The 25,855-nt window shown below is 35.8% G+C and overlaps 1 protein-coding gene and 1 non-coding gene across 18 annotated transcripts in view; both read right to left on the reverse strand.

Annotated features, from left to right (window-relative positions):
• Positions 1 to 25,855, reverse strand: part of fchsd2 (FCH and double SH3 domains 2) — a 185,442-nt gene that overhangs the window by 82,750 nt on the left and 76,837 nt on the right. For all 17 annotated transcript variants that reach the window (XR_015514578.1, XR_015514575.1, XR_015514579.1 and 14 more), the window contains exon 4: positions 1,337 to 1,416. Coding sequence is in view for 4 of the 17 variants with exons in the window: in XM_087292845.1 (XP_087148971.1) it covers positions 1,337 to 1,416 (80 nt within the window). In the remaining 13 variants the exon portion in view is untranslated. The remainder of the gene's footprint in view (positions 1 to 1,336; positions 1,417 to 25,855) is intronic.
• Positions 5,108 to 5,214, reverse strand: LOC147839639 (U6 spliceosomal RNA). Its single transcript, XR_015515519.1, has one exon. It is a non-coding gene; the product is annotated as a U6 spliceosomal RNA (small nuclear RNA).

Consider the following 25,855-nt stretch of genomic DNA (forward strand, 5'->3'; position numbering starts at 1 on the left):
CCGATGTCTAAATTAGGGCGATATCTTTATTTAACATAATTTTACAGACCTGCCTGCCTCGCACGCGTGGGCGGAACTTGTTCAGACTTGTCCAGTGCACTATAATGGATTTCTCCTCACACAGTTTACTCCTTCAAATTTCGTCCTTTCTTCATGTGGTATTGCTGTGCTTTTATGACGCAGTAAGTAACCATATTCCTCATCATTCTAGATATGTTTGATAGAGTGCCATTGTGTATTTTACTTTAAATCACCTCAGGAAAAACTATTGCGTGTACAAACATTACAGCAGCATTTAATCACAATTTGTTATTTAACCAAGTATTTTTATGCAACAGTCAAGTTGCATGTTAATTTGCTATGAAGAAAAGGAAATAATTATTTTTTTGCATGCTGAAATCGTAAATATAGGTCTGTATAATCACCTTGCAATTTTAAAAATGTTTGCTTTTTTGCTTTGAGTATAGACTATTAAGTTCACAACAGCAGTTCAATCTTTTATGAAGTTTGCTGTATAAAAATCTAACATTTTGAAATATTTATAATTATCGGCCTATATATATATATATATATATATATATATATATATATATATATATATATATATATATATATATATATATATATATTAGCTATCAGCCTCCATGTCTGAAGAGTTATCGGTTATTGATATCGGCCAAAAAAATCCATATCGGTGCATCCCTAGTATGTGCTATAAATTACTATGGTGTGATTAATGTGAGTACACTTGTACAGATTCTCAACAAATGATTGAGATGGCAATTCATCAACAGGTGACTTCTGTTGTGCTTCAGCAACTTGTGGCTGTTTTAAGGCAAGATCATTATAACATAGAACAAATCACATATATTTTTATCAGTCATAAATAATAAATATGATATATAGTTTCAATAAATGATGACTTTTTAATATTTAAAAATATATTTTCTTGCTTTTCATGCATTTTTTTTTTGCACCCGAGACCACAAAACCAGTCATAAGATTTATACATCACCTGAAAGCTGAATAAGAAAGGTTTCAATTGATCATTGGTTTGATAGGACAATATTTAGAGTATATAAAAATCTGAGTGTTCAAAAAAATTTAAAATTAATAAAATGACCATTAAAGAGGTCTAAATTTAAGTGCTTTGCTATGTATATTACAAATCAAAAATTGAGTTTTGATATAATTACAGTAGGAAGCCAAATATTACATCTGCAATATAAGAGAGGACCACAGCACATCATTGGATATCTTCTTATTAAATTAGTTTTGCCTGTTTTTGGGGCTCTCACAGATCTGATTGCCATAGATTTGTAGTGTTTTCCCTCACCTGTAGTCTGTCCTCTGATCGTCTGGTTTTATCCCAGGCCAGTCTCTCTTCAAATATTGACTCGCCAACTTCTGCAGGGCCTGAAAAACAGTAAAACAACATAAAACGCTGTGAAATGCTGGAATGTAACCAGATTAACCTGTCCATAGTCTGCAAAATACAAATCAGTGCATATAAAAGCCACACTCCATTTATGTCAGTATAGACGGCACGGTGGCTCAGTGGTTAGCACTGTCGCCTCAAAGCAAAAAAGTCACTGGTTCGAGTCCCGTCTGGCTCAGTTGGCATCTCTGAGTGGAGTTTGCATGTTGTGCCTGTGTTAGCGTGGGGTTCCCACAGTGCAAACACATGCGCTATAGGTGAACTGAATAAACTAATATTGGCCTTAGTGTGTGAGTGTGTATGGGTGTTTACCCCATACCGGGTTGCAGCTTGAAAGGCATCTGCTGCATAAAACATATGCTGGATAAGTTGGCGGTTCATTCCGCTGTGGTGACCCGTGAAGAATGAAGGAACTAAGACGAAGGAAAATAAATTAAATGAATTTAACTAACACGGAGCAGCAGCGTTTTAAAATGAAACCTCTTCAGTGTTTCTAAAAAGCTCAGTTTTTGGTTCTCGAAAACTCTGGTGTAGTGTGGACAAATGGCGTAACCGTACCAAAACGTATGCGTTCTCAAACTAAAATGTATTAGTGAACACGGGGCCTGAGAAGCCAGTAGTTAATAGTGGGAATTGTTACCTAAAGTGAAATGTTACCAAAACCAAAACTTCTTTCCAGGTCTTGCTCATAAACTTCGATTTGTGTTTTTAAACATGAAAACAAAGAGATGAGCAGGCCATATGCATGTTCTCATGACCCTGTCATCAAACGCCATCTATCACCAGCACAAACACACAACGCCTTACAAAGCAACCCAAATTCCAACGCCTGTGACATATGCTTGCTGTTGGCATGAAGAACAACCTCCTTCGGCAGTGTTAAAGCTCTGCGCTTGAAATTACAGCTCCATAACGGCACGAACACCACCTGACATATGGAGAAATGAACACGGCATCAACTCTGACACACATTACTGAATACATGGTGATATGAGATTTTGGTCATATGCTTGAGCTCTACATGAGTCTGCACCTGCCCCATTCCCAGATCCACAACAGCATCTACAGTGTGTGTGTGTGTGTGTGTGTGTGTGTGTGTGTGTGTGTGTGTGTGTGTGTGTGTGTGTGTGTGTGTGTGTGTGTGTGTGTGTGAGCAGCAGGGAATGAAGCAGAAGAAAGGAGCCGTTCTCCACAGACTGGCCTCTTTCAGGTCCTCTACAGGACACTACAGATCAGCCGGCCTGACGTCTTTTATTTTCCTTCCTCTGCACAACTCGCTCTGCATACTAGAATAATCACTGCACTTGTGTTCCTAACACTCACACCACCGCTGGACACACGCACACACACAGAGACAAACACACACACACACAAAACACACTCCGAGACGCACACATTAATACACACACACACACACACACACACACACAGACACACAAACACAAACATATATGCACACAACCACAAAGAGACACATTCACAGACACACACACATTAATACACGGAAACACACATAGAGACATGCGTGTGCACACACAGACACTTAATAATACATGGGAACATAGAGACATGTGCGCACACGCACAAACACACAGAGACGCACAGAGAGAGAGAGAGAGAGACACACACAGACTCATACACAAACATACATAAATATACACTCAGACACACACGCACGCATGCTCAGAGACACATATATAGATGCACACACAAACACACACACACATACACATACACAAAGATGGACACACACAAAGGACACAAACAAAGACACACAAGAGACACACACACACAAACACAGAGAGAGAGAGAAGGAGATAGAGAGAGAGACACACACGCGCACACACACACACACACACACACACACACACACGCATGCAGACAAAAACACACATACACATAAGCATCCAGATACAATCCCGATCCTCAAAAGCACATGTAAATGATGAACTATAATACACACTCAAGCTTGCACGCACGCACACAAGCATGCACGCACGCACGCACACACACACACACATACACACATAACAACAGAAAGCTTTAAAGCAGCGGGGAGAACAGAACACTGAACATGAAGTGTCATAAACAACACAATCTGGACAACAACACTGCTGTTTTCTTAAAAACCCAGAGAATTTCACATCAGAGACACTCCTGTAAACATGAGGAGAAGCAAACAGATCTGGCAACACAACTGTCCTCTAACACACTGGGGTCTGAGAAGGTTTTAGTGGCCTGGAGAAGTTCATTGCTCTGACATTTGTGTTGTTTTCAGTTGCTTATAAAGAAATAAGTGTCTAAAGAGCCCGATTCCATGCTAAATATCAACCTTGCCATGAAAAAATAAAGCTTTCAGCAAAATAACAAAACGTTTTTTGTATAGGTTTGTTTCTGTCAGTGTTTTCAAACAGTTATATTTACTTCACCAAAGTTACACAAGAGACAATTTCAAATCCGTCACATCCACAACGCAAAGCTTTCACATCCATAACCAAGCTTCTCCCTCATGAATACAAGAAATATCAACTAAAAATCAATGATTTCTGCTCTAACTCTTATTTATTACATAAGCATTGATTCATTTGGGTTGTGCAGTTTAATTCACAGAGTTTATACAAAGTATGTTGTACTGTGAACTTGCATATTTATTGGTCACATTCATGAAGCATGTTTATTTTCCTCATTTCAAATAAAAAATGTTTACAGATTAATATTTTTCTGATCCCGTAAATCTGTGGTTAGTAGTTTTACAAAAAATAAACAAGCGTTTTCAATGTTAACATTTCTGCTCATTGGCCACTTTATTAGGTACACCTGTCCAACTGCTCGGTAACGCAAGTTTTTAATCAGCCAATCACATTGCACCAATTTAACGCATTTAGACATGTAGGCATGGTCAAGACGATCTGCTGCAGTTCAAACTGAGTATCAGAAAGATGGGAAGAAAGGAGATTTAAGTGACTTTGAATGTGGCATGGTTGTTGGTGCCAGACGGGCTGGTCTGAGTATTTCAGAAACTGCTGATCTACTGGGATTTTCATGCACAACTATCTCCAGGGTTCATGGTCAGAAAAAGAGGAAATATCTAGTGAGCGACAGTTCTGTGGGCGCAAATGCCTTGTTGATGTCAGAGGAGAATGGTCAGACTGGTTCCAGTTAATAGAAAGGCAACGGTAACTTAAATAAGCACTCGCTACAACCGAGGTCTGCAGAAGAGCATCTCTGAACACACAACAAGTCCAAACTTGAGGCGGATGGGCTACAGCAGCAAAAGACCACACCGGGTGCCACTCCTGTCAGCTAAGAACTGGAAACTGAGGCTACAATTCACACAGACTCACCAAAACTGGACAATAGAAGATTGGGTAAACGCTGCCTGGTCTGATGAGTCTCGATTTCTGCTGACACATTTAGATGGTCTGGTCAGAGTTTGGCGGCAACAATATGAAAGCATGGATCCATCCTGCCTTGTATCAATGGTTCAGGCTGGTGGTGGTGGTATAATGGTGTGGGGGATATTTTCTTGGCACACTTTGGGCTCATTAGTTTCAATTGAACATTTTAGATTAGATTAGATTAGATTCAACTTTATTGTCATTACACATGTACAAGTACAATGCAACGAAATGCAGTTTAGGTCTAACCAGCAGTGCAATAGCAGCAAGTAAAAATATGGAGCGCTTCACAGATTTGCGTGTCATCCTTTCGCAGGGGCCATGCTAATCTTCTCTGTATCGATCCAATTTTAGTATATGTGCCACCGTAGCGAGCACATCATGTCACCGCCACAGCCTACCTGAGTATTGTTGCTGACCATGTCCATCCCTTAATGAACTCAGTGTACACATCTTCTGACGGCTACTTTCAGCAGGATAACACGCCATGTAATAAAGCACGAATCATCTCAGACTGGTTTCCTGGACATGACAATGAGTTCACTGTACTCAAATGGCCTCAAAAGTCATCAGAACTCAATCCAATAGAGAAAACTTTGGGATGTGGTGGAACGGGAGATTCACATCATGGATGTGCAGCCGACAAATCTGCAGCAACTGTGTGATGCTATCATGTCAATATGGAGCAAAATCTCTGAGGATTATTTCCAGTTTCTTGTTGAACCAATGACACAAAGGATTAAGGCAGTTCTGAAGGCAAAAAGGGGACCAACCCGGTACTAGTAAGTTATACCTAATAAAGTGGCCGGTGAGTATTTATGCATGCAACTACATAATCCTATCATTTATTTTCTGAAATATTCATTTATTTGATTTCAAACATGAAATTAACAAGAGTATAAAGGGATATTAGCGCTTAAAAAACAAAGTTCAAGCAAAATAATATCAATAATTTTGGACTGCATGATCATCCCTTGTCTAACGCTTCCTTCAGCCCTCACTGTCCTCAGTTGACCTGCTGGGAGGAACCAACTAATTAGTGCAGTAATTAGAGGTCGTTTAGGACATCTGCAGTTGCAATGTGTCAAGACAGGTTAAGAACAAGCCGTCTGATTTGCAGTCTGACTGCAAGAAAAAGAGAAATACAGCAAAAAGACACGAACAGCACAAACATGCAGTGCAGTAAAACACAGAGAGCAGAGATGCTGGAGACACTCTGGATTTAGGAAGAGGACAGAAATAGAAGAGGAAATGCAAATGTGTGTCATTACAGTAGACTTTTACATCTCTGTGTTATTTATGGATGTTACTATAAACTTACTACGGTAAGCTTTAGAAGTGTACTGTAGTTTGTTATTTAAAGTCTCTTCTGCTCACCAAATCTGCATTTGTTTGACAGTAAAAACAGCAATTTAAATGATTTGTTTGATTTATTCATTCTCCTTCGGCTTAGTCTCTATTTCACAGGTCACCACCACTTCGGAATGAACCACCAACTATTCCAGCATATGTTTTACGCAGCACATGCCCTTCCAGCTGTAACCCAAACATCCACACACTATGTGTTGTAAAGCCCAAATTGGAGCGCGGCCCTGGCCAACTTTCAAGTGAATGGAGGCGGCCCCGACAAGCTCTCTGCCGGGGTTTAAATAAGGGCGCTGACCAGCATCAGGTGCGCTGAAGGCACGCCCCCAATCTAGAATCAAATCAAACACAAAGAAACACAAAACAACGCAGTCCTTATATATATATATATATATATATATATATATATATATATATATATATATATATATATATATATATATATATAAATTATAATTATATGATTATAATTATATAATTATAAATTATATATTAATTAAATATTAATATATATATATATATTAATTTAATAAAAAACAATTTAATATATATATATATATATATATATATATATATATATATTAATATTAAATAATTTTTTTATTAAATTAATATTAATATATATTGATATTTAATATATTAATATATATTAAATTAATATTTTATTTATATATATATATATATATATATATATATATATATATATATATATATATATATATATTAATATAAAATTATTTTTTCATTAAATTAATATTAATATATATTGATATTTAATATATTAATATATATTAAATGAATATTATATATATATATATATATATATATATATATATATATATATATATATATATATATATATATATATATATATATATATATATATATATATTTAATAGGGATGCACCGAAATGAAATTCTAGGCTGAAGCCGAATAATAATGAATTGCTTGGCCGAAGGCCGAATACCGAACGCGGTGTTTTGCATTTTTTTCCATTTAGTTTGCCAATTTTTTCACCATTACAATAATTAAATAGTAAAAATTAGCTTTTTATTATTTTGTGTTGCTTTTCAGAGAAATAAATCAAACAACAAAAATACAATTTCAAAAAATATTTATTTAACACTGAACATTTTTTAACATTCCAGCAGATAATATACAAACAAAGCACAATATAACTTAAAATACAAAAATTTGTAAAATAGAAAAATATTTTTATTTGGCCATCTTTGAAGCCCCCCTTCTTGAAAGTCGGTTCCTCTTCTCATCGATGACATGAGATGCAGCACTAAACAGTCTCTCGGCTGTCGGCTCATCTGTAGTAAGAGCCCGTTTACTTTCTGCTCTGTTTTCATCTCCTGCGCTGTGCATCACCTGACCATCTCCAACACCTAGCGGCTTTCCCAAGTCCAACTCGGCCTGGATCATTTCTCGTGTGCGCAACTTTTTCCCCATATTCAAGTAATGATCTTTATATCGTGGATCAAGCACAGTCGCGATGAAGTACAGGTGTTCTGAGTCCGCCTGACTAAATCGTGCGCTGACAGCTTATAAGAGCGCACCTTTAGCTGTTTTCACTCCGTGGTCTGTTTCAGCCTCTTTGTTTAAAAGACGCTTTAGTGCTGCAAGTAAATGTATGACGTCTGCCACAGATGAGCTGATCTCTTTTGTTATCTGCTCAAAGGGGGCGAGAAGAGAGAGAACGTTCCTCTGGACAATTCAGCAGAACAGTGTCTGCAAACGGCCGTTTTTGCCTCTTTCTCTGACACTTTACAGTGCTTCCACACTGCTGACATGTTTGCTGCATAAAGCGCGCGCCTCTCACTCTACACGGGTTACAATTTGATCGCGTTATTAAAAACGTCATTGTTCGGCAAAATTTATTCGGCCTTTTTACTTATTATTATTTCGGTTGCCGAATATTCGGTGCATCCCTAATATATATCGAACTAATAAACAAGGATCTATCAAAAAATATGCTTAAACATGGCATGGCACTTATAAATTGACAGGAGGACTAATCATTTTGCCTTCAACTCTATGCTTTTTGATGGCTTCGACATTTTTGCCAATTAAAAACATGTATAAGACTCAGTTAAAGCACCTCTCTCAACGAGAAACCGCACCCAACATGTAGAGCATGACTGAATGCCTAATGCTAAAGCATGAGCGGGTGCCGGGTCAAAAGCACCATTATTGGGCATAGGTGTGGTAGCAACCAGGCCAGTCATTACAGGAAGCTCCCACCACTGCAAACACAGTCACTTCCTGTTTGTAGGCAGAGATTGGAGCGACGGCTCAACAGCAGGAAATCCGCAGCAGACCGAACGAGTGAAAAAAGAACGAGCGAATTAGAGATAAAAGTCTCCTTCCTGCTCTGATATTCTTGTCATCAAGAGCTAAAATAATCCAGTGAAACCGACAGCTCAGTCAAACCGCTGTCAGACACACGCTAATATCAGAAACGGCATGAGGAAGAGCAGAAATCTGGCAGAAATGAAGACAGGATCATTGCTGAACATTGATCCATAACACAGACACACAATTCAGAATTAAAAGCATGTCAATTAGTTTGAAAAGCAAGAATAACCCAAAAGAATGTTGAAACTACCCATAACACCCTAACAGCTGCATAGCAACGCCCTAGCAACCACTCCATGCGACTAAACAACCACATAGCAATGTCCTAGAAACCACCGCAAAGACACCTACAACTGTAGCAAATGCATAGCAACGCCCTAGAAACCACTCAATGTTACCTAGCAATGAAGTACAGAGCACAACAAAACAATGCCCTAGCAACAACCCATAAGGCTTTAGTAACCATACTGAATCTCCCTACAACTGCACAGTAACACCATATCAACACACCCGAAAACCCTGGCAACCACCCTCAATGCCTCTAAAACCGCACAGTAAAACTAGTAGCAACCCGCCAGAGGAACCTAGCAAGGACCCTAGTACCGAAGCAATTGCCGATAACTTCCTACAGTAGTTACCAACATGCTAATTCATGCTAGAAACATGCTAACAACGTTCTAATCAATGTTAGACATGTGCTAACTCATGTTAAAACGTGCAAGTAAAATGCTAAGTTTCAGTAGAAGCATTCTTATTTATGTTTAAAACATGCTAATCAATGTTAGAAATGTGCTAACATGGCAATTTGGGTGAGAAACACACTAACAACATGCTAATTCATGCTGGAAACATGTTAATAACATGCTTATTCATGTTAGAAACATGCTGACATGTTAATTCATGTTGGAATCAATGCTAACAAGCTAATATATGCTAAAAACATGATAATCTATGGTAGAACCATGATAGCAACATGCAAAATCACACTAGAAACATGCTAGCAACATGCTAATTGAAACTAGAAACATGCTACAAACATGTTAATTCAAACAAGCAACATGCTGACAACATGCCAATTCATGTTTAAAACATTCTTGAAAACATGCTAATTCATGTTGGAATCATGCTAACAACAATGTAATCAATGTTAGAAACGTGGTAACATGCTAATTAATGCCAGAAACATGCTAACAACATTCTAATTCATGTTAGAAACATGTAAAAAAATGCTAATTCATGTTAGAATCATGCTAACAAGATAATTTATGCTAGAAACATGTTAACAACATGTTAATTGATGTTGGAGTCATGAGAACAATATGATACTTCATCCTAGAAGTATCATGTTTCTAACATGCTTATCCATGTTAGAAACATGTTTATAACATGATAAATCATGCTAAAAACATAAAAGTAACATGCTAATTCATACAACAAAATGCTAACAACATGCTAATTCATGTTAGAAACATGCTGGTTCATGCTAGACACATGCAAGTAACATGATAATGTACACTAACAACTTTCTACTTCATGGCATGCTAACAACATGATAACTACAAGCTAATTTATGTTTAGCACATGCTAACAACATGTTAATTAATGCTAGAAACATGCTAAAATATGCTAGAACAATAATAGCAACATGTTAATTCATGCTAGAAACATGCTAACATCATGCTAAAAACATGCTAATTCATACTTTTTTTTCTGACGACTTAATTATTTTAGGTTCAATCCACTTAAACTGGTAAAACTTACTACATTAACGTAATTCCTTAATGTTGTCCCAACACAGATCATTTGTGCTGAACCCAGCATTTTTGACAGTGCATGTAGCCCTACACCTAATGTCTACATAACCATCAGTGTGTGTGTGTGTGTGTGTTTTCAGGGTTCAGTCGGCACAAGCTGTTCTTTGTGCATCTCTTTATTGTAAGGTCAGTTTCCAGAAGCGGCCCGACCTGGCCTGTCCTCTCACAGGGGCACAATAGGGGCATTGAGTGGGCACTGAATTGCGATAAAGCCCCCGAAAAAAAAACAGCTTCACCCACGCATCACACCGCTCTGTCCCTGGCATCTCTCAGTGCCCAATGGGAGGAACGCAGGGCAGTTTGGCACCCGGTTAAAGACTGTGAAACAGAATGATTTATGTGCTGTGTGAGGTTTGACTGACTCTAAACGACTGGTCAGGCCTGTGGGACTGTATAATGCACAGCGCCGCTCGTTTTAAACTAGTTTGCACAATATAATGCTGTTTGTACAACTAGGATGCCATCCAAAAAACACACCAGAGAGTCTGGTGACTACAGCTCTCTAGTGCAAACATATTGACTAAATAACCTGAAAAAATAAAATGTTTAAGAAACCAGTCTGAGATGATTCGTGCTTTACGATAAGGTGTGTTATCCTGCTGGAAGTAGCCATCAGATGATGGGTACACTGTGGGATAGACATGGTCAGCAACAATACTCAGGTAGGCTGTGGTGTTGACACGATGTTCAATAGGGTATATGCCGAAGCATGCTAATAGGACTTTTAATTTGCCAGTAACCTGGGTTAAGCGCTTCCGGCGAATTGAATGCCAATGCAAAATCCGGTGCGTTTAAGGTCTGTTTTCTTTAAAAATCAGCGACCTCCACTAGCTGAGTGATATCCGATTTAAAGTGGGTCTCAGATTGTACAAGAAGCACTTCATTAAATTACATTTCCCCCGCCATGTCTTTATAATATGAGCATTTATTTTACCCCAGTATATTCAATGGAGCTTCTGCGTTAGCCTGCCGATTCTAACGGGCGCGTGCGAGTAAATGGCTTTTTGTCTTGTTTTACGCTTGAGCAACTAAATAAATGCTACAGTTTTTTTAACTGAATGTATTTTAATGACATTACAACATCAATGCTGTATAAGGAACTGTATAAAATGGAAAAAAGTTTACAATAACAGGTCACCGGAAGTGTATCAGCATGGGAACAGCACTAGCTCGGCATAAACCCCATTGGTACTAATGTGCCCAAAGTGTGCCAAGAATATATCCCCCACACCATTACACCACCACCAGCCTGAACCATTGATACAAGGCAGGATGGATCCATGCTTTCATGTTGTTGATGTCAATTTCTGACCCGACCATTTCGACGATTTCTTGTTTTTGCTGGACGACAATACATTTATGAATTTGACTTTACTATTATAAATTAAATATCATTATGCATAAATATTTACATATATTCATATATTTCTGCTAACTTTATTTAATATTTAAATTAGCATAATTTAAAAAAATAAAAGAAACACCACACATGTATTTGCTCCTTTTAGATGAAAATGTCAGATGGCATTTAGAGGCTTATGCATCATCAAACACTTCACACACACACACGAACACGCATGTATATTCATGTAATGTTTAAATATTAACAACACAACTCTTTCTAAAATAGGCTTTATGACATTTTTTTGTTGTTGTTGTTTTGGGGGAAACATAACCAGGTGGATTCTTGAAAAAAAAAAAAAAGTAAAGTAACCACAGCATTTAGCTGAGAACTGTAGCATCTGATAAACTGAGGAGTTAAACCACAGAGAACCACAAAAGAAGAGAGGGAAAAGTGTTTACATCGGTTGCCTCTATTGCACAACACATCACCTCCACACACACACACACACACACACACACACACACACACACACACACACACACACACACACACACATAGTCTCTGAAGCACAACATCAGTTCAAGTGTTACTCATGAACATCCACACTTCATCAACCTCACACAGGTTTCATTTCCTTGAAAACAAAACAGTTTAACTTCTCAAAAAACCAAACTGCCAGGAAAGAAAAACCACGAATAACAGCATCCAGGAGAGACACTAAAAGACATCAAGGTTTTCAGTATTCTAAGTAAACCGTAATAAGTGTGATATAAAAATATGTATAAATAAACCAAAAAGAATAAAATAAACTGATCTCAAGACAAAACCAATTAACATGACTGAAGAAAAACTAAATTGCTAGAACTTTAAAGAATATCTCATGTTCAAACTAACACTGAGTTTTTGTACTGCAGAGAGCAATCAGTGAAAGGCAATGCAAAAAGGAAACAATACTGATGAAAACACATGGTATATTTGTTGATTTCTGGGCAGCGTGGTGGCTCAGTGGTTAGCACTGTCACCTCACAGCAAGAAGGTTGCTGGTTTGAGTCCCGGCTGGGTCAGTGTTGGCGTGGGGTTTCCTCCAGGTGCTCCGGTTCCCCCAAAGTCCAAACACAAGCGCTTTAGGTCAATTGAATAAGTGTAAATGTAAGAGTGTATGAGTGTGAAGTACTGGGTTGTGGCTGGAATTTCTACTGCGTAAAACATATGCTGGAATAGTTGGCGGTTCATTCCGCTGTGATAAATAAAGAGACTAAGCTGGAGGAAAATGAATGAATGAATTTGTGGATTTCATTGCATCTGCTGAGGAAGGCACAGATGACCTTTTTAGGATTTTGTTAGACGGTTTAATAAACATCTCAGTTCCAGAAAATCTACATCTGCTGATGTGTCATGCAGGGTTCACAATCAAAATATTAGGAACTTTCAGGGAATTAAGATGCTGATGTGCATTTAGGGTTTCTGCAGGATTCAGCAAGTCAAATTTAAGACTTTAAGACCCTTAAGAATAAATTTTAGACATTTACAGGGTTAAACACTTTAGATTTTTTTCTAATGGCTCTATATTACATGGTTTAAACACATTTTTACTACAAAAATTTCATGCCTTTAAAGACTTTTCCAGAACTTTCAAGTACATTTTCATGATTTGATGTTTCATGTATTGTTTACAAATACAGGACAAATAATAAGAAAAACAATGGCGTTCAAATTTATTACAGAGTATCATAGAACTCGCAACAATCTATTATGCTTTAATATGTTTTCATATCTATAAAACTGATTTTGATAATGCTAACACAGAAATAACAAGTCTTTGGCCAAGGACAGAAAAGAAACAACTTGCTACTTCATGTTCATGATTTAAGACATCAAGGGATGACGTGGTGGCGCAGTAGGTAGTGCTGTCACCTCACAGTAAGAAGGTTGCTGGTTTGAGCCTCGGCTGGGTCAGTTGGCATTTCTGTATGGAGTTTGCATGTTCTCCCTGCATTCGCGCGACTGTCCTCCAGGTGCTCCGGTTTCCCCACAGTCCAAACACATGTGGTACAGGTGAATTGGGTGGCCTAAATTGTCTGTAGTGTATGAGAGTGTGTGGATGTTTCCTAGAGATGGGTTGCAGCTGGAAAGGCATCTGCTGTGTAAAACATTTGCTGGATAAGTTGGCGGTTTATTCCGCTGTGGCGGCCCCAGATTAATAAAGACTAAGCCAAAAAGAAAATGAATAAATAAGACATCAAGACTTTAAGACCCAGCAGATACACTGGCATTAAACGTATCATAACTGTCGTGTGAAAAGGCTCTATTAATGGAAACACCAAATTCACATTTAAGATTTATCTCTTTGCAAACTTGGGAAAGATTTGCTTCATGTTAGTTAGTTTCCACATTTTGTGTGATTTACAAGTGTCTTCTGTTTATTACTTGACTTTTGATCTTAAAAATTCAACTCTACAGTTTAACAAAGCGACTTTTATTGACATTTTAGCACACAGGTGTCAAACTCAGTTCAAAAAAGGGCCGCTTTAGTTCCAACCCTAATTAAACACACCTGATCAAACTAATTCAGTTCTTCAGGCTTGTTTGAAACCTACAGGTAAGTGTGTTGGAGCAGGGTTGGAACTAAACTGTGCAGGGCTTCGGCCCTCCAGGAACTGAGTTTGACACCCCTGTTTTAGCAGTATGAAATAATATAATGTAAAAGGAATAACATATAGCTTGCTCTAGGCGGCAGCTAGCTCTCTGCAACTCTCACATGGTCGCCCACTGAAGCCAAGCAGGGCTGCTTCCGGTCAGTACCTGGATGGGAGACCACATGAGAAAGCGAGGTTGCTGCTGAAAGTGGTGTCAGTGAGACCAGCAGGGGGCGCCCAACCTGCACTCTGTGTGGGTCCTAATGCCCCAGTATAGTGACGGGGACTCTATACTGCTCAGTGAGTGCCATCTTTCGCACGAGCTGTTAAAGAGGGGTCCTGGCCAAAATTTACCATCATAGCCTCCTAACCATCACGCTGTCTCCTCTCCACTAATCAGCTGGTGTGTGGTGTGCGCAATGGTGTGTGGTGTGCGATCTGGCGCAATGCAGCTGCCATCACATCATCCAGGTGGATGCTGCACACTGGTGGTGGATGAGGTGATCTCTCCCCAAAAAATGTGTAAAGCACTTTGAGTGTTCAGAAAAGCGCTATATAAATGTGAGGAATTATTAATTATTATTATAGGGAAGTAAGTCTGTAAACTAACAGAAAATGTGCTGTCAGTTTTTGCAGCGTAATAAACCCAAACAATATAGCACTTTAAACGGTTAAAAATGTTTATAAGTGTCACTTATTCAAACTTCTCAAGGTTAAAAGTTGTTGGAGGAAAGATCGCAAGCCCCTTTCACACAGTGATACCGGTAAATATCTGGAAAATTTCCGGAACGACTTTACCGGTATATTGAAAAAAGCGCTGTTCACACAGGCGAGGACGTTACGGAAATTTTCCGGAAAAGAGCATTCACACATCCATTCCAAAATACCGGTAAATTCTGACATCATTCACCACACATGAGCTTTAAACGGCTGCGCTTGTGTTTGTAAACATTTGACTAAATTACAAACTCTGTGGATGATCAATATTGTGAACAACTTTCGCAGGATCACTTTCGCATGTCGAGATGTTCATAATATGTGCGTGTGCAGGCGCTCACAGGCTGTTTCACGGGCACACGCAAAGCTTGAAGGTAAACAAACAACGGCTTATCATAAGCATCTCATCGATGATTATTTACACAGTTGGCATTAAGAAGCACATATAAACGTGATCTGACTAACTTCTAGCAGCTAAATGTGTCTGGAAAAATATTCAAAGGCTTTTATCCTCACAAACCGCGCGGACGTAAATGCGTCTGACTGTTGTGATTGGCTCAAGCAGACGTCTCACGTCAGCACGTTCTAGACGTGCACGCGCTTATTACGGGAATCTTCCTTCTGCATTCACACAGCGCAGCATTCCGGCAAATTACCGGTAATGTTACAACTTCTCTTTCCGGAAAATAGCCAGAACGAATTTACCGGTATTTTTAAAAAGGACCTGTTCACACATACAGACCTTTCCGGAAAATTGCCGGCAATTTTCCGGAAAGGTCTGTATGTGTGAAAGGGGCTAATGTCCCATAATGCAATTCAAAAGCAGAAATAAAGAGGGAAAAATAAAAACATGAATCATAAAATACACAAAACTGCTAATTTATGGATATTTTTCCAGTGTCGTGCAGCGTTCTAAAGAAGAAAGACAGAACGCCATTAAAGATAAGGCTGTGAATCTCCTCTGTGTGCTGATGGACTCTCCAGCTCTTCTGATGGACTCGTGCTCTACATATGCTCTCTGAAAGGGAAACGCTGAGGGTGAGATTGTAATGCGGACCCTCGGGCTTCATGCCTGCCATATGCTGCGTGTTCCTCTCATGTTGCTCATTTTCTCCTGCTTTTCTCTGATGATGATGAACACTGAGGTATGGACAGATCCCGCGTGTGGTCAGTCTCTATGAGACATACTGACCTTATTGTTCATGTAAGAGTCATTGGAATCTTTTTTGGCTCAAAACTTCTGCTCTCAATCACTTTCATTTATTTTTTAAGACGTTAAAACAGCTCGTTCTGCTGCTCGATGTTGCAAGCTGACATTCATTTATTCATTCTTTTCGGCTTAGTCCCTTTATTAATCCGGCGTCGCCACAGCGGAATGAACCGCCAACTTATCCAGCACATTTTTACGCAGCGGACGCCCTTACAGCCGCAATCCATCTCTGGGAAACATCCACACACACACACACACACACACACACACACACACACACACACACACACACACACACACACACACACACACACACACACACACACACACACACACACTACGGACAATTTAGCCTACCCAATTCACCTGTACCGCATGTCTTTGGACTGTGGGGGAAACCGGAGCACCCGGAGGAAACCCACACGAACACATGGAGAACATTCAAACTCCACACAGAAACGCCAACTGAGCCGAGGATCAAACCAGCAACCCAGCGACCTTCTTGCTGTGACAACCTACTGCGCCACTGCTTCGCCCCAAGCTGACATTTTCTTATTATCTTATTCTCCTTTTTATTTATAGTCCTGAATACACTTGTTTGTAGAGCGAGTAGTTTGACAAAAGTAAAAAAATCTGAACACCCATTTTGAGGAAATTGCATCCCTAATGACTACAAATTAACGTGAGCAAAAAGGTGTGGAAAGCAGGAGGTGAGGAAAACTAATTCATTCTGTCCATCTCACTGACTAAACCAGTTCACCCCACAACCTGCAGCTTCAGCCTTTACCGAGTCCTGAGAGATTGCTCTAATAAAAAAATAATAGTAATTCACCCCGGTTTAAGCCCAAGCAGCGATGATCAGTTAAAACAGCGATGGTTTTTCTGGCAGGAACAGAAACTGCGCTTGTATTTGGCACAGATGTCCAGTCCCTGTGCGCGAACTCCAAATGCACACCAAACGCAGCAGACCACACACATTAAACTGAAGCCTCCAGCGACTCGACATCACAGCCGGCTGTTGGAAGCGATCTGTCCTCGGGGCCGCCGCTGCCACATTATCAGCACTTTAATGGAGACATGCCGCATTAAAACACTATTAAAGTGTGCCAGCGCCGCTCACAAAGGACTGCGAGAATCGATCCTGGCCATTTTACGCTTTGTCATTCTGATTAATACTGTAGGCCGGTGAGAAAAACAACAACAACAACAACAACAACAACGTGTGTTTTTGCTGCACTGTGATGACATTTTCTCTAGAGGAGGAGGAGGAGAAAGTCTTTGAATGTTCTGGGCTGACCAAGAGGACCTGATTGAAACATCTGGTCTTGGAATGGACTGCTACAAAAAACAGTTTTGCTTCAGAAAACAACAAACAAATACACAATACACAAACTGGCTCTGAATTATAATGCATCAATAAAGATGTTACTATTGATTTCTAATTAAACCAACACTAAACACTTGAGGAGGACTTTACTGTTACCATATCTTAAAGGGAAACTATTATGCAAATGTCACTTTTATAAGGAGTTTAAACACAGTTGTGTTGTAAGAGTGGGTAAATATAACCAGCATTAAAATAATAAAAAAATGCATTAATTTAACTTTTTATAATCAGACTACATAAAAACAGTTATGTTTTTATTATTAAATTGAATTAATTGAATTGTGCAAACTTTATTGCTATCTTTCTAAGGGAAGTTAAACCCACAAATGTTCGCCACATTCTTTAAATCGACACTAGAAATTGTGCACAAATAATAACAACAAAATCATCATTAATACTAATACTACTACTAGTAATAAAATATTTTACTGTAATATTTTATTTATTACTTACTATAATATTATTTATTCAAATATTAATATTATAAAAATGTTTATTTAACTTTTAAGCAGATCTTCTATTAACAAAGACATTTTTATTTTATTTAGATTTATTATTCTTAAAGTCAGTGATAAATATGAATATACATGTAATTATTAATGTATATAATAATAATAATAAATATTATTACAATAAAAATATTAATAGTATTATTAATACACAGATAAATAATATATGCAAAGAAATATATATATATAGAGAAATTAATATTCGAAAATTAACAAAATAAAAACAATATTATTTAACAAAAAGAAATTACAATTATTGACTTTATTTATATTAAATGTATATCTTATTTATATTAAACCGATTTTATTCATTATTTATTTATTAAGCCATTATTCTCCTAAAGTGTATTTGAACATTATAGAACTTAAATAATGCATTAAATAAAAACCTGCCACAAAAAGGAAAAAAAGAGCCTATGGTGGTAATCATGATTAATTTATTATTCATTTTATTATAATTAAAATATTTTTATTCTAGTCATTCTCATTAGTATTATTATTAATACTATATAGACAAATAATAAATGTGATGAAACTATTACTATTGCAAACATAAAAACAAAAGAAAAAACATTAGTATTTAAAAGCAATACATAATATACAATCATTTTATTTTAATCTTATTTTTACAAAATTGCTACAATGTATTTTAAAGAAAAAAGTATTTAACAAACTACAAACAAAATTATACTTTTGTAAAGTTGAAGTCAGAATTGTTAGCCAACCTGTTTATTTTCCCCCCTAATTTCTGTTTAAGCGAGAGATTTTTTTTCAACACATTTCTAAACATAATAGTTTAAATAACTACTAATAACTGATTTATTTTATCTTTGCCATGATGACAGTAAATAATATTTGACTAGATATTTTTCAAGACACTTCCATTAAGCTTAAAGTGACATTTAAAGGCTTAACTAGGTTAATTAGGTTAACTAGGCAGGTTAGGGTAATTAGGCAAGTTATTGTATAACACTGGTTTGTTCTGGAGACTATCAAAAACAATATAGCTTAAAGGAGTTAATAATTTTGTCCTTAAAATGGTTTATAAAAAATAAAACTGCTTTTTTTCTAGCCGAAATAAAACAAATAAGCCTTTCTCCAGAAGAACAAATATTATCACATGCTATGAAAATTTCCTGAATTTGTTAAAAATCATTTGGGAAAATATTTAAAAAAAGAAAAAAGGGGCGCTAATAATTCTGACTTCAACTGTATATTAAAAAGCCAACAAATAATGGTTATTTCGCATCATGTGTAGATCAATATAAAAGCCTGTGCCATTTATAAAGGTTGAATTTACCTAAGTGACCTCTATAGGGTGCATCCTGTGGTCTCGGTAAAGCCCACTTGGCTCATTCTCTGTACCTGGAAGAGCGTCTGGCTCCACAGTGCTGGAGTTTAATGTGTTTTACTGCCCTTTTAAAAGGCCTGTTATCGGCTTTGCTGCCCAGACGTACACAAACACAAGCACACATGCCAACAAAGGCCAACACACAACCCTGAATCCTCTCACTCTCTGCAGGAGCTCCGTCTGTCTATCCGTCTCTCCAGCCAGTCAAGTTTCCTCCAGTTCTGTCAGTTGTGATTGATGATCCCATCAGGAGACCACCAGACCTGCACTTCACCCCAAACCATTACATCAACTCCTTCAGTAAGCAGATGACGCTATTATATTTTCTTGGTGCAATAGTTGCTTAAACCTTTTTCTTGGTAAGTTATTTTCATAATTTTGACAAATAAATTGATTTGCAAAAGTGCATATTTCAGTGAAAAACTTGCTTCTGAGTTTTCAATTGTGTGTGCGCTTCACAGACCACCTGTAGGTGACACTGTTTTTTATCCACCAATATTTCATTACATTGTATATTTCTTATATATGATAAGGAATTAATCAATAAAGTAAAAAAAAAACATTCCTAGGAGGCTAGAAACTTAAAAAAATAAATAAATAAAAATAAATAAATAAAAATAAATAAATAAAAATAAATAAATATATATATATTTTTAAACATTCTTAGGGGCTAATAAATAAAATTAAATTAAACAAGCAACAACAATAATAAAATATTATTATTAAATAAAACATTCTTAGGGGGCTAGGAAAATAAAATAAAATACAAAGAATAAAATAAAAAATATATATAAAAACATACTTAAGGGGCTACAAAAATAAAAATAATTTTTAAGGGGGTTAATAAGTAAAATTAAATAAAACAAAAAATGGAAATAAAATAAAATATTCGTAGGAGGTTAGAAAAATAAAATGAAAAATAAAATAATAAAATGAACAAAAAATATGTAATAAAAAACATTCCTAAGAGGCTAGAAAAAATAAATAAAATAAACAAAATAAATTCTTATAGGGTTAATAAATAAAATTAAATAAATAAATAATAATATTAATAATATCAATAAAATAAAACAAAATAAATTATTAGGGGCTAATAAATAAAATAAAATTAAATTACAAAAATACTACTACTACTATTACTACTACTAATAATAATAAAATAAAACATTCTTAGGGGGTTAGAAAAATAAAGAAATTGAAAATAATAAAATAAAAAATATATTTAAAAAAACATTCTTAAGAGGCTAGAAAAAAAATAAAATAAAAATAAATTTGTAAAGGCTAATAAATAAAATCAAATCACAATTAAAACCAAAAATAATAATAACAAAATAATAATAAAATAAAATATTCTTATGGGGGTTAGAATTTAAAAAAATAATAATAAAATAAAATAAAAAAGTAAAATAAAAAAATAAAAAATTATTAAACAAGATTAAATGAAACAAAAATAAAAAAATTGAAAAAAATAAAATAGGGGCTACCAAAAAAAATTAAACAACAATAATAACAACAATAAAATTAAATAAGACATTCGTCGGGGGCTAGAAAAATTATATAAAAAAAAAAGAAAAAAAAAAAACTTTTTTAAAGGGCTAGAAAAAAATAAAAGAATTTTTTAGGGGCCTACTGAATAAAATAAATTTAATAAAATAAAATATTCATACAGAGCTAGAAAAATAAACTAAAACATCATTTAATTCTGCAATGAGCTGGGCAGCTTTGGTTTTATGCTTTTTGGTTTTTTATGCTTTTACAGTCTGGGTTATCACCAGGACATCCCTTTCAGACAGCTTACATCCATAGAACTGATATTTTTAGCCAAACTGTGCTATTCCTTTGCTAATTAAACCGTCACACTCTGCTCTTACCGGTGGAATGAAGATCAATGAAGATCGGCCACCAAGCTGCTCAAATTTAGCCATGAAACCTCCAACACTAAATTAATACAGTTTCATTGTCCAACCCCTGTTTACTTTAAGGTAACATATACAGCAGCTTTTCCAATGCAACTTTAAAATACAGTAACATACTGCATAACCACGGTACAGTAAAACACAGCTCATATAACACTTAAATATTGTCATTTACAATGTAAGGTTAAACTCTGCAATGACTCCACAATGTTCTGAACTGTAGTTCTCGGTCAACTATTATTGCAGATGAGCACATTACAACACTGATGTGGAAAACGAACTATATTGTGCGGTCCTCTCACAAATGCATCCTCAATGGCGTTCAGCTGCAGTGGACTAGGTCATTCAGGATTTAAAAAATACTACAGATGCTGATCTAAACCTTGTCACGCTTCACAGAGTGTGGGAGAGTGTGTATGTGTGTGTCTACCTGTGACAGAGATCCACTGACGCAAACCGGATTTAATGCATTTCATAATCATGCTAGCATACAGAGGGATTATACATGCATTATTTCACATTTCTGGATCTTTCCCTAGAGAAGTCAACCATTCTGAACCATAGAATTAAAGATGCGGTTTAGCTCGATTGTGTTCAGGGGTGAAAAACAATGCTCATGTTTCAATTTTAAAAAATCTAGTTTTTTTCCACATATCTAACCTTAATTTATTACCGTTACTAGGGGTGTAACGGATCACGGTTGATTTTGGGATTGTATACACTCTAAAAAATATTGTTCAGGCAAAGCAAAACTAAAACTAACGCAACAGTTTGCATTAAGATATTGAAGTTAAGACAACATCTAACAAAATGAAGTTCAGACAACAAACTTTATTATGTTAGCTAAATATTTTCCTCTTCAATCAGAAGCATTTTTACATAGCAAAAACCTCAAATCTATAAGTTGAGTACTTAAAAATGTTTCAATTTAGGGCTGCACATTATATCGTTTTAGCATCGATATTGCAGTGTGGGCATCTGCAATAGTCACATCGCAGGATCTCAGGGCTGTGCAATTAATCGAAAATTCGATTTCGATTATGGCTTCTAACGATTATGAAAAACCATTAATCAAGATAAACGATTATTCCATTATTTACCGCCCCCTGTCCAGTTATCCTCACTTGTTGCTCTTAAAAGCGCGAAAGACCGCATGCTTGTGTATGTGCGGCGTGCAGACAGTCAGAAGCATGCGGTCTGCACTTGGTCTCATTTGCACATTGTGACGAGCAGAGAGCACACACATCTAAAGTCATTAACGCGAGCGCTTTAATGTTCAAATAGGTGTCAAAACGCGGTGTTTAGTGATTATTCATATTAACCCTCATTTTGTAATAAACAAACGAGTTGAGAATCAAAAGACACGTGAAAGAGAAACCATTAAAGTGACAGAGCACAGCTGCCGCCTGTTTTATCATGATTAATAAAACAACGAGAAAATCCCTCTCTGCTCTTGACTGAAGACTTTTGTAGCTAAAGTGTTTTTCTTACGGTGAAGATGCTAAAAGCACAGTTTGTTTCATATTTTGATTCTACTGTATTTATTTATCTTTCCTTTGCAGGGAGGAAAATAATATATGCAGTTTATTTATATGCAGAATTATTAGCCCTCCTGAATATTAGCAACCTTTTCCCCCAATTTCTGTTTAATGGAAAGAAGATTTCTGAACATAATAGTTTTAATCATTCATTTCTAATAACCGATTAATTTTATCTTTGCTATGATGACAGCTCATAATATTTTAGTAGATATTTTTTTAAATACAAACATTCAAATTCAAAGGCTTAATTAAGGTAATTAGGCAAGTCATTATATAACAGTAGTTTCTTCTGCAGACAATCAAAAATATAGATTGCCTAAAGGGGCTAATAATATTGACCTTAAAAGAGGTTTTAAAATATTTAAATTTGCTTTTATTTTAGCCAAAACAAAACAAATAAGACTTTCTCCAGAAGTAAAAATATTAGAGGAAATATTGTTAAAATTCCTTGCTCTGTTAAACATCATTTGGGAAATATTTATTTAAAAACAATTCTTAGAAGTGCTAATAATTTTGACTTCAACTAATAATCGTTTGGAATAATCGTGATTACAATTATGACCAAAATAATCGTGATTATGATTTTTCCCAAAATCGAGCAGCCCTACAGGATCTGCAATGTTGAATTGAGGTTATATTTGACCAATAGGCACAGTTCAGAACATGGAGTCATTGGAGATTTTTACCATGATGGAGCAAATGTTTATTATTAACGTGTTTCTAAGACTTGTGACTGTTAGAGCATATCAAGAGAGTTTAAAGCATTCGGGCACAAGGAATTTGATTTAATTATTTATACAATGAAGATGCTATATAGTGTTACTTTACATTTGATTATTTTATTTCTGTACCTGAATTCTTACCAAATAGAGCTATTTAAGTCATCTGGCAAACATATTGCAAAAAATATCGCAGAAAAAAAAAAACATGGCCATGTCAGATTTTTCCAATATCGTGCAGCTCTATTTCAATTAGTTTTTTTATTTTAAAATTGAAAACAAATCCAGTGTTATGCACTTAATTACATGCACACTTTCAAGTGTAGAACCCCAAATAAAGTAAAATTAAGTAGCCAAAATTGGTAAATTGTTTGTTTGTTTTCAAATTTACTGTTCATGCTTGTAGGAAATATATTTAACAACAACATTTTTGTTTTTCGGTAGTTTTTTATTCGTATTAAACCACAGTTTTTCATTGTTTTACAAAAAAAAAAAAAATGCACTGTCCCATATTATCAGTGTACAAAATGACAAAAAACATTAGTGTGTGGACTTAAAAATACAAAAATCCATTAGTGTGAGTTATCAACCCAATTTCTTTAGGTTGCTACATGTTAAATATTGTTCTAGAGCAACTGACAGATACATTTACCTTTAAATTAGCCGCATTTTTAAATTGATGTAATTATCAATATTTTTCCGTTTTAAAAACTTAATAAAATTATTCTGGCAACTTAAAAGTTTTCATCTAATCAGCATTTTAGAATTTTTAAGTTATGTATTAAACCAGTGGTTCTCAAACTGTGGTATGTGTACCACTAGTGGTACATGGGCTTCCTTCTAGTGGTACGTGGATGAACCAAATATGTCGTATGTACATGCTACATTTATTTTAAAATTTACTAAAAGTTATTTATATGTGAATATGATGACATATAGCCTGTATTTATAAGGTCCAGGCAACATTTCCAGCAGATGTTCTTTAAATTTAAGCACATGGATTTTTTTAAGAACAGTAACCTACCATTTTTACCTTTTAAAAGCACATTTTAATTGAAATGTTGATGTTTTTACACATGTAAGCACAGTACAGTGTTAATGGTCAAACTATTTATAATATTTAAAGTAGCTGACAATAGTTCATATTCTTAATAATAGGAATTAATCTGCATCATTTTTTAACCGAACAGAGCTGTATAGCTGCTTTACTGGGCCTACTATGCTACAGTATTTTAATTGTGCTCATTATGGGGGTACTTGGAGAGACATTTTTTTTTTCTGAGGAAATACTTGATAAAAAAAAAGTTTGAGAACCACTGTATTAAACTATGTAGTGGTAACAGAACTCTTGAGTTATTATTATTATTATTTTTTTTATTATTGTGTTTTTGACAAAAGGTACAGTACATTACAGGCATTCAATGACAAAGGTATTTTCGTTTTTTTTTTTAAACCATACATTAATTTGAAGAACATAATAAGAATTATTATGAAAAAGAAATGCAATAAATAAAAAAATATATTAATAATAATAAGAAATAATAATAATAAAAATGAGAATAGAGTGAGTTCTGTTCAAACTGCTTACAAAAGGTGATTTTCATCATAGGTGCCCTTTAAAAAGTATTTCATTCCTATGGTGCAAAGCTGAAATTGTAGCTTCAATATTTACAAATCATTCTAATATGACGAAACATTTCTCATTATTATCAATATTGAAGATGTGCACTCTCATTCTGCCTGCTTCATTACAGACTGTGCTTTTGGACTCTTTTTGTTTACACATATATTTAAAATGAAACAATTATTATATTATTGTAGATGATTAAAATTATTGCACACCAATGCTTGCATCCACATACACACACACACACGCACGCACACACACAAATAAACAACACAGCAGCAAGTTGACAGATTTAATTGCCTTGAGTGTGAACTGTGAGCGTGTCTTCAGTGACTCGATTACAGCACCAAACAGCCACCGTCGTCCATGTACTGTCAGCAGGTCTGTCTGTACCCGTCAAACACACACACCTTCTCCACTTGAGCTGTCAGACCCTCATCCAAACTCCAACTCTCTCTCTCTCTCTCTCTCTCTCTCACTGCTTCATATTCATGAAATTCTGCAGTACAACATCAAATCT

The sequence above is a fragment of the Danio rerio genome, chromosome 18, assembly GCF_052040795.2.
Source record: "Danio rerio strain M-AB ecotype USA chromosome 18, GRCz13ab, whole genome shotgun sequence".
Taxonomy (NCBI): Eukaryota; Metazoa; Chordata; class Actinopteri; order Cypriniformes; family Danionidae; genus Danio; species Danio rerio.